Consider the following 10,238-nt stretch of genomic DNA (forward strand, 5'->3'; position numbering starts at 1 on the left):
TACACAAAGCAAGTGATGCACAGTACAATTGCTCACCACCCGTCGACCGATGCCCAGCCAGTCCCCGAGCAGTGCCCCCCCCCCGGCCAGCTTTCCCCAGTTTATGTACTGAGCATGACGTCACATGGTATGGAATGTTTCTTTGGCCAGTTTGGCTGTGCCCCCTCCCAGCTTCTTGTGCACCTGCAGCCTTCTCAGTTGGTAGAGCATGGAAAACTAAAAAGTCCTTGGCTAGTGTAAGCATTACCTAGCAACAACTAAACCATCAGTGTGTTATCAACATTTTTCTCCTCCTAAATCCAAAACACAGCACTGTACCAGCTACTAGGAAGGAAATTAACTCTATCCCTGCCTAAACCAGGACACTGGTGATTACCTCTTCTTTCAGTCCCTCTGTTGAGTACGTTCTACTTCCACACTGAAGGTCTGAACTGTGCTTAAGATGTCATAGTACACTGCTCATCTGTCCTTTTTTCTCCCTAGGCTTATGGCATTGTATGGAAAGCAATCGATCGCAGGACAGGAGAAATAGTTGCTGTTAAAAAGATTTTTGATGCTTTCAGGAACAGAACAGATGCTCAGGTGAGAAATCATTGTTCTAACATGTCCTGAAATATGTGGTGGGAGTTCATAGATATTTTCAGGATTTATGTCTCTGAAAGATGTTAGTTATTGACAATTATGTATGTAATAATACAATCTACAGCTATATTAGGATAAAAAGGAGTGATAAATATCAAGCTTTGTATATCATGACATCTACAAAATACTGTTTGATGTCCCTGAGGAAAAACTATCTTCATAGTCATGCACAATTTGATTCTCCCTTATGTTGTTATGCTATAGTGTCTAAGCACAGAGAGCACACTTGTGACTCTCTAGTGAGCGACTGGGTTTTTCCTAGCCTGTCTACCATATAAGTGTTTCCTCTGCTTTAGAGATTAGAGTGGATTTAACCCTCTCATTGGAAGTCCATACTCTGTTCTGTCATTCTTTTGAGGTGATAATAAACTTCCTTTGTTTATTTCTAGAGAACATTTCGAGAGATTATGTTCCTGCAGGTAACGTCGATTTTTCCCCCTCCTCTCTGATTTTTAATTATCTCTGATGTTGTTCACATATTTTCTTCCCATTCTTTTTCAAAATGCAATGATCAGTGTTGACAACTCTATTTCTTTTCTGCACCATCTTGGCAATCTTTCCATGACTGGGCAAACACACCTGAATGAAATGGAGAGTTGGTCTTATTTTTCCTTTGAGACATGCCCTGTTCTTTCACCATTTTTAGCAGTATGTCTACTCTAGGATCACCATATTGACTTGCACTTTCTGTCACTCCTTTCTTCTTTGTGGACAGAAAGTGTTTTTCTTAAATTCTAAATGCCATGATTCAGAGGTGGGGCTGGGGTGTGGAAGAGATTTACATGCCAGGATTTTTTTCCTCCATCATGTCGGAAGCAACTTGGCCACTTGAAATAATCAAAGCAAAACTAAAAAGGAAGTTCTGTATGGAATTACTTAAGGCTGCTCTTGTTTTGATATAATTGACCACACACTATGCCTAATTACTTTATCAGTGGCATTAAAATTGTCTGTCCATTCCTCCACAGACTTAGCATGTAGAAACATCAATGTTTTTGAATAGTGATAATGTTGTTGTAACTATGATTTTCTGAGGACATTAGCAAGGCAGGGCTCATATGAAGAGGTATCTCCTAAGACTGTCAAGTTTAAGTAGGAAAGAGATGATGTTTTTTTCCTTTTTAATCATTCTTTAAACCTGAAATAGAAGCCACAAACTTAAGAGCTAAAAACATATGAGAAAAATTCCTTAGAAGTTAATTACCTGTAAGTTAGATCATCTCTGAAAGTATAGCACTTCTGGAGTAGATGGGTGGAGGAGGAGTTGGGAGAAGAAAAAGAAGGATATTTCCTCTGAAGGAAAGAATGGGTCATTTTGGGGGAGGGAGGTTAATGTGCCATTAAGCCCTTACTTTCATGACTTTTGGTGCTCAATAGACTCAGTAGAGTCCCCCTCCTATTTTTGAAGGTATTTTATAGCTCTTTCTTGAGGTTCAGGACTGAGAGATCAGAAAGGGAGAGACAAGAAATATTCTTTCATTGGTAACTGGATGTTTGTCTTAATTTGCTTGTCTGTGCAAATTCCTTCCTGTGCATAATGATTGCTTAGTTTAATCTGTGTGTTTATCATAAGGGCATTTGATGGACTGGATGAAGTTTATTGTAATTGAGAAGTGTTGATGTAGAATCTGGGCATTTTGATGATTCTCTTCTGGGTGATACGTAGTATGCTGGTCATTATGCTGCTTGCAGGTTTTCTGTTTATTGTTCAGTATAGTTGTAGATCTATTTGGTGCATTTTGGGCCACATTTTAGAATGTCATTTTTGGTAATTATTTTAGTAAGAGCATTGTTCTTTAAGCAAAAATAAGTAGGACTGGCTCTGACAAGATTTTTTTTCAAGGTAGGATTTTTTTTAGTATAGATTGAAACTTTTCCATAACTTTCCATTATCAGTTCCAGGGCAATACAGTGTGAGACAATGGGGTTTTCCTTCAGTGTGAAGTAAGTTCTTAAACAGTACTCAAGTAACACTGTCAAGACTGATCTGCATTTCTAGAAAATATTCCTTTTGGGTAAAAACTTTGTTTAGATTGTTTGGATGGGTATTCTGAATATTGTCCTCAGAATAAATGCGAGGGTATTTGATGGCTTGGCTGTATATTACTGCTTTGTAAGTGTATTTTCATGGGTTGCTGCAGGTGAGTGTGTTGGTTTGTGGATTTTTCTAGATGTTGTACATTATAACCAATTTTTGTCTTTGCCTCAGAGTCTAGGAAGATGATGCTGTTGTAAGACTGTGCTGGAGATAGCTTAATACTATGATTTTTGATACTGTTTATAACTGAATTTGTTATGGAAATAGATAAAGAGTCTATATTACTGGTTCAAATAACAAAAAATTCATTTATATATTTTAGATACAAGCATAGGTTTTATGATGCAGCTATTTATAATTTTATACTCAGGGTTGTTCATGAAAATGTTGGCATATTGTGAAGTGTTCTCTAGCTGCAAAGAAGTGTTAGTTATAGGAAATAAAAGTTGTTAAGACTGAGGATTAAGTAAATGATCTTGACAGTATTGTCAGTCTGCAAACGTGAGGATAGAATTCACCTCCAGTTTAAGATACCTGTATTTAGGTATCTCTTTGTATGCTGACTGTCTGATCTCCCATTACAGTCAGTTCAATCAATGCAGCCTGCAGAGTGTTTCAGCATACCCTCAAATAGACACTTTCTGGTTGGTTGGGTTTTTTAATTATGAATATTGATGGCAACTTTGTTCTCTCTTCACTGCCACAATAATTCTTTGCCTTCAGTAGGAAATACGCAGTGCATAAAGTTGACTGGTTTTTATTCACAAATGGTATAGAGGGATTTTTAGAACTAATGTCTCAGACAATAGAGATTTTCTTTTTTTTTAGATTAACTGGCTGGTTTCATACTGTGGAGCAAGCTTAAATCCTTTTATTTATTTCAGTAGAAGCGTAATGAAGGCAATAGCGTGTTAATGTTTGTTCTAGATAATAATACAAAATTAAATAGGCTATTGTCTGTTTTATGACTCACAAGCAAGACACTTGATTTTGACTGTTGGGTCTTTTCCCTCTGGAGGAATTTGGAGAACATCCAAATATCATCAAGCTGCTTGATGTTATCCGAGCTCAGAACGACAAGGACATCTACCTCATCTTTGAGTCCATGGGTGAGACTTAGCATTGCATCAGCCATTTAAATACAGCCTCTCTTATGACTTATCTTTGTTCCCTACTTTGATATTAGTGTGTTGATGATTTACGTGAATATTCATGTAAGCAGACATATAAGTAGGAGCAGTACAGGGGGTTTTATATATATATATATCAGTTGTGATTAGATGGGAATAGCAGTGAAATTTTAAAGGGAGTAATAATTATATGAGAACTGGCTGGTGGAGATGAAGGAAAGACAGCAGTGAGCAACCAATTAGAAGGCCTGTAGAGACAGAAGAGTTGCATATGGAAGAGACTATGTGCAATTTTATTATAACAAAGTATGCAATAATAGAACAGTTACTGTAGCATGAGCTGCAAGTCAAACTGATAATACAGAGAGATTGCAGTACTATTAGTAATTACAGTATTAACTTCTGTTGAGGATGTACTTGAAAGATTACAGTTTGAACAATGGTCTATTCTGACCTTGCTTTGAGGAACTTATATTCACAACTTGATAATCCTCTACTGATGTAAATATATTACTGATGTGATATATTACAGAGACAGATTTACATGCTGTGATTAAGAAGGGGAATTTGCTGAAAGATATCCACAAGTGTTACATTCTCTACCAACTCCTGAAGGCAACTAAGTTCATCCACTCAGGAAATGTTATTCACAGAGATCAGAAGGTATATTTCAGTCATAGTCTTTATCCTTCACTCAAGTTTTCTGTTAAACACTGAACGGAAAAGTTTGAAAAGAATGAGACTAGTAAAAGAACCTTGATAATAATCTTCTGCCATTCAAAGAGTAAAAAGCTTATTAATTTTCCTTTGTTTAATTTAGCCTTCAAATATCTTGCTGGATGCAGACTGCTTTGTTAAACTTTGTGATTTTGGGCTGGCCCGTTCTTTATGTCAGATGACTGAGGACCAAGGGAACCCTGCTCTAACGGAATACGTGGCAACACGCTGGTACCGAGCCCCTGAGATCTTACTTTCCTCTCGGAGGTAACTGCTTAATATGAGCAAAGGGATGGGATTCTATAATTTCTTCACCACTGGGAAAATTTATTGTCTAAAAGTCTTAAATCTTTTCATTTTAGATAGCTGCAGATGTAATGTCATGTCAGCAGTCCATTTTCTCAATATGCATTTAAACTTCAGTTCTGCAACATAAAAATCTCTCATTACATGTACATTTTCTTCCTGGGTTCTTAAATTGTCCATTTACATACATTATCAGCTCATCTGTTTGTCATCCTTTCTCCCGCTAGACTTATGCTTTCTCCCCTTAAATCTGCATCTTTACAAAATTTGGTTGAGTACCTTAGTCCTCTTTTCCAAATTTAACGGGAGTTTTTTGATAGACCTTCAGAAAATATTCTGCAATCAAAAGTTAAATGAGCTGCCTGTTAGTCAGGCCTAGTCCTTTTTTTGACTTAAATAGACAAAATCTTATTGATCAGTGTCCTGGTTTCAGCTGGGATACAGTTAATTTTCTTTCTAGTAGCTGGTATAGTGCTGTGTTTTGGATTTAGTATGAGAATAATGTTGATAACACACTGATGTTTTAGTTGTTGCTAAGTAGTGCTTACACTAGTCAAGGACTTTTCAGCTTCTCATGCCCTGCCAGTGAGAAGCTGGTAGGGGGCACAGCCAGGACAGCTGACCCAAACTGGCTAAAGGGATATTCCATACCATGTGATGTCATGCTCAGTATATAAACTGGGGACAGTCAGCGGGGGGAGGGGTGACCGCTGCTCGGGAACTGGCTGGGCATTGGTCGGCAGGTGGTGAGCAATTGCATTGTGCATCACTTATTTTGTATATTCTTTTATCATTATAATTATTATTTTCCCTTCCTTTTTTGTGCTATTAAACTGTCTTTATCTCAACCCACGAATTTTACTTTTTTTTTTCCCCCGACTCTCTGCCCCATCTCACTGGGGCTGGGGAAGGAGCGAACAGCTGTGTGGTGTTTAGCTGCCTGCCAGGTTACACTACAACAATCAGAAAAGAAAATAAATATAGGCTGGGTTAGTATCAAAATTTGAAATGTGTATGTTTTGCAAACTGTCATTTACCCATTGTTTGGCATTTACTTTGCTTAAGTAATTGTAACTACTTTCTAGATGCCCTGAAAAGTCTGTTGTTTCCAAACAGCAACTTGTATCTTCACTGTTGGTCATATGAAAAGTATGTATTACCTTGTCCTGGCATTTATCTTTAATATATTTCCTTTTATGGTTTCCTAGAATAGACTTTTAGTAGGATAAATCTCCTTTCTGTTTTATGCTTGCCAGTTTCATGATTCCCGAATCTCGTTCACTTTATAGTTAAAACCTGTGAGCGTTCGTATTCAAGGAGTCATCAAGCTTTTTTTTTCTAGAAAAATAAGCTAATGTAGATGATGTGAATATCAGGTACAGAAAAATATTTGCTTGATTTAGTCCTAACTCTGTTCTATTCTTATTTGTAGTTACACTAAAGGTGTAGACATGTGGAGCATTGGCTGTATTCTGGGAGAGCTGCTACTTGGGAAACCTCTTTTTCCTGGAACATCAACAGTGAATCAAATAGAGCAGATCTTGAGGGTCATTCCTGCCCCATCCCCAGAAGGTAGGACTCTTCTACGGGGAAAGGTATTTAGAGAAGAGATTAAAAGAGTGAAAGAAAGCAGCCCAGCTGGATCAGGGAAGAAGGTATCTCTTGTGAGTCATTCTAACATCTTTCCAAGGAAATTAAAGACTTAATTGTGAAATGTTAGTGTTAGAGGAAAATAAGCCGTACTTGATTAGATGAGAAACAAGAACCAGGCCTTCAAAACATTTTTGAGATTTATAAGAGGATAACAGTTTAAAACAGAGTATCATACTTCAGTGGGACTTGCATAGTAAAGGTAAATTGGACTTTGTGATCTGGAAATCTAAACAAAGAAGTGAAAGCTGGAGTAAATATATGTTAAATCCAAAAGGGATGATGATGATGATGATTATTATTATTATTTTCTATGAGTTCCAGTCTAACAGCCCATACACTTTATAAACTTTTACATGTTGATATGTTCTAACTGAGCTAGCAAATAGTTTTTAGAAAAATAACTACCTTCAGTTTAAGGACATCACAGTTTTGGAGAATTCCATTCAAGCTTAGTTATTTATAGTTTTTATTAGAGATTTGGTTGCTGTGAATGAAATATGAATGGAAATGTGTGTGTGAAAACACCAAAACAGGAGTTAGAAGAATAGCCAGCACTAATCACAAAAATGCTATTCCATTCTCAGCAATACAATTGAGAAATGTGTTGATAATGTCATAACCAGAAGGTCTGCACTCTAAGACAAGACCACAGGACAAATGACTCATTAGCAGAAGGTCCTGTATCCTTACAACAGGACAATGGCTGCAAGGTTGCAGCATGTCACAGGCACAATTTCTTTTTCTTTTAGCCAAACAAGTGAAAACAGACACTTGTTCAAAACGTTATTGCTAACAAGGAAAACCAACCTATGAGCAGCAACTTTGCCTAGGATTTATGGGGACCAAAGCAGCAAGATTCTGAAGCAAAAAAACATTCCATAGCAACTGTTGACTCTTTGAGAGTATGACAGATATGTTCAGAAAACAGTTCATCGTCACCAATCAGAAAGAACCCCAGCGGATGTGATGAGGAAATCAATAGCTGGTATCCCTTGTTCTCTGTGTCCCATGCAAGTGATCCTGGCCAGATCATTTGGCCTCAGATATCTTGGTGCTTCTGCATATGTGGGTATAAGAGTGCAAGTTTATGAAATCTATGATAGAATTTACAGGAATTGAGAAAATCAGCTTAGAAAATTTGTAAGTAAATATTCCATCCCCCTTCCATGAGATCTCCCATTGAGTTTTATTAGGATAATTTCCTATGTTAATATCAAATATTTGCTTTCCTTCATAAACTGCATATCTTTGGTAATCCTAATCTTGGCATTAACAGTATCTTTTCATTATTGCAGATATTTTGGCTATGCAATCAGATTACAGGTCCTCAGTTATTAACCGCATGAGTTCCCGGTAAGCCTTGTATGTTCGATGTTGACTTCTGAGACACAATCTACTGTATGATGTTGACAAAAAGTTCCCCTGAAGTTCACGTCCCAATGTTCACCAGTGGAAATAATTTCTGCTCTCTGCAGATTCACCTACCTCCAGGGAAGGGACGTAAAGTTTAAAAAAAAAAAAAAAAGATGAGAAGACCAATGACATAATCTAGGAATAACAAAACAAAATGAGGTTGGCCCTATATTCCAAGCTATTGTCATGTGTACTTTCTCAAAATTAGAATATTTTCCTATCCTGAGTCATTTGGGTATCTGATGTCATTGGTTCACACATGGAAAGCCTGAATCTATTCAGGCTGACAGCCTCATTCCAGCTGCTTAACGACTCTCACTGTGATTTTTTTTTTTAGGTTTTTTTTTTTCCTTATATCTGTCATGGTTCTTTTGGATCCTCCAGTTATGTGAACAGACTACCACATAATTCTGCATTTATTACGTGTCTAATTAGTAAACATTAGTAAACTTAATGCTCTTACGCTATCTTATGGCCATAGCAAATTACTCACCAGTCTCTAAGTATTCTCTACTCATATCTGTCATGATACTAGTGGGCATCCCTTCTCATCGGGGAGTCTGCAATACACATAGCCCAGCTATGTGTGGTTATGAGTTCTCTGAATGCTTACTGATATGTTTTTATAGGTTTAGGTTACGGTGGCTCAAACCATAAGCCATGTTCATGTTCACATGAACAGCATATGCGTTTTCATACTGACTTTTGCTGACCTCTTCAGTTGGCATCCTGGAGCATTATTTCCTTTCATTCAGAGATGCCAGGATTCCTGTATCAATCTATGCCAGGTAGTTGAGGAACTGAGACCCTTTTGTCCCTGTTGATTCTGCTATCAGCACAGCATGTGTGTTTGACCTTGTCAGGGGGAAGTGGATGGCCACAGTATCCCATAGGAATTTCCCTTGATGCAACTTGTGAATGTTGCTTCTCATCCTTCTGCTGTGCACCTGTACTGTGTTTGGCTGGAATGGAGTTAATTTCCTTCATAGCAGCTCATATGCTGCTGTGATTTATATTTGTGACCAAAACAGTGTTGATAACACAGCAGTGTTTCAGCTGTTGCTTAACAATGCTTGCACAGCAGCCATCAAGGCCGTCTCTGTTTCTCACTCTGCCCCGACAGCGAGTAGGCAAAAGGTTGGCAAGAGGCTGGGAGGGGACACAGCTGGGACAGCTGACCCTTCTGACCAAAGAGATATTCCATAAAATATAGCATCATGCTCAGCAATAAAATGGGTGGGGAGGAATTTCTCCAAAGTAGCTGTTGCTCGGACACTGGCTGAGTATCAGTCTGCTGGTGGTAAGTGATTGCTTTTGCACAACTTGTTTTTTTGGGGGTTTTTTCCCCATTTTTCCCTTTTTTCCCCCTTCCAATTATTGAACTGCCTTTATCTTCACCCATAAGGTTTTCTTCCTTTTGCCCTTCTGATTCTCTCCCTCATCCCATTGAGGGGGAGAGAGCGAGTGACTGGATGGGGTCTTAGCTGTCAGCTGGGGTCAACCCATCAGAGTGGGGTTTTTTTGGTGCCCAACATGGGGCCAGAGGGGTTCGACATCACAATAGATTTGACTGGAGTGTACTAGGCAGGAATTTATAGTAGTTACACCTGTTTAGCTGTGGCTGGTCATAATATTGATGTATTTGTTCTCGACACTGGTTTATTTGTTCCTTTACCTGCTCCATGGCATGCTCCCTCTCTTACTGTACATCAAATTTGAGGGTTTGTTAATGGCTGCTTTCAGCTTTTGCAGTTTGCTGTGCTGCTTAGCACTTAGTTTTGCCTGGGAGAGTTATGATAAAAGCACTGGCCTTGAACCTAATCTGGTATTTATCCATCCGCGAGTCCTGAAGGAACTGGGGGATGAAGATGCTAAACCACTATCCATCGTATTTGAGAAGTCGTGGCAGTCCGGTGAAGTTCCCACTGACTGGAAAAGGGGAAACATAACCCCCATTTTTAAAAAGGGAAAAAAGGAAGACCTGGGGAAGTACAGGCCTGTCAGTCTCACTTCTGTGCCTGGGAAGATCACCTGGAAGCTATGCTAAGGCACATGGAGGACAGGGAGGTGATTCGAGACAGCCAGCATGGCTTCAGCAAGGGCAAGTCCTGCCTGACTAACCTAGTGGCCTTCTGTGATGGAGTGACTACATCAGTGGACACGGGAAGGGCTACAGATGTCATCTATGTGGACCTCTGTAAGGCCTTTGGCACGGTCCTCCCCAACATCCTTCTCTCTAAACTGGAGAGGTATGGACTTGATGGGTGGACTGTCCGGTGGGTGAGGAATTGGTTAGATGGTTCCATCCAGAGGGTAGTGGTCAATGGCTCAATGTCCAG

The 10,238-nt window shown here is 38.9% G+C and overlaps 1 protein-coding gene across 3 annotated transcripts in view; it reads left to right on the forward strand.

The window, feature by feature from the left end:
• Nucleotides 1-10,238, forward strand: part of MAPK15 (mitogen-activated protein kinase 15) — a 43,699-nt gene that overhangs the window by 4,883 nt on the left and 28,578 nt on the right. For all 3 annotated transcript variants that reach the window (XM_009318777.1, XM_009318776.1, XM_009318778.1), the window contains exons 2-8: nucleotides 484-582; nucleotides 1,032-1,061; nucleotides 3,699-3,789; nucleotides 4,343-4,473; nucleotides 4,631-4,794; nucleotides 6,266-6,405; nucleotides 7,782-7,839. In XM_009318777.1, the coding sequence (XP_009317052.1) occupies nucleotides 484-582; nucleotides 1,032-1,061; nucleotides 3,699-3,789; nucleotides 4,343-4,473; nucleotides 4,631-4,794; nucleotides 6,266-6,405; nucleotides 7,782-7,839 (713 nt within the window). The remainder of the gene's footprint in view (nucleotides 1-483; nucleotides 583-1,031; nucleotides 1,062-3,698; nucleotides 3,790-4,342; nucleotides 4,474-4,630; nucleotides 4,795-6,265; nucleotides 6,406-7,781; nucleotides 7,840-10,238) is intronic.

The sequence above is a fragment of the Pygoscelis adeliae genome, unplaced genomic scaffold, assembly GCF_000699105.1.
Source record: "Pygoscelis adeliae isolate BGI_AS28 unplaced genomic scaffold, ASM69910v1 Scaffold452, whole genome shotgun sequence".
In the NCBI taxonomy this organism is placed as follows: Eukaryota; Metazoa; Chordata; class Aves; order Sphenisciformes; family Spheniscidae; genus Pygoscelis; species Pygoscelis adeliae.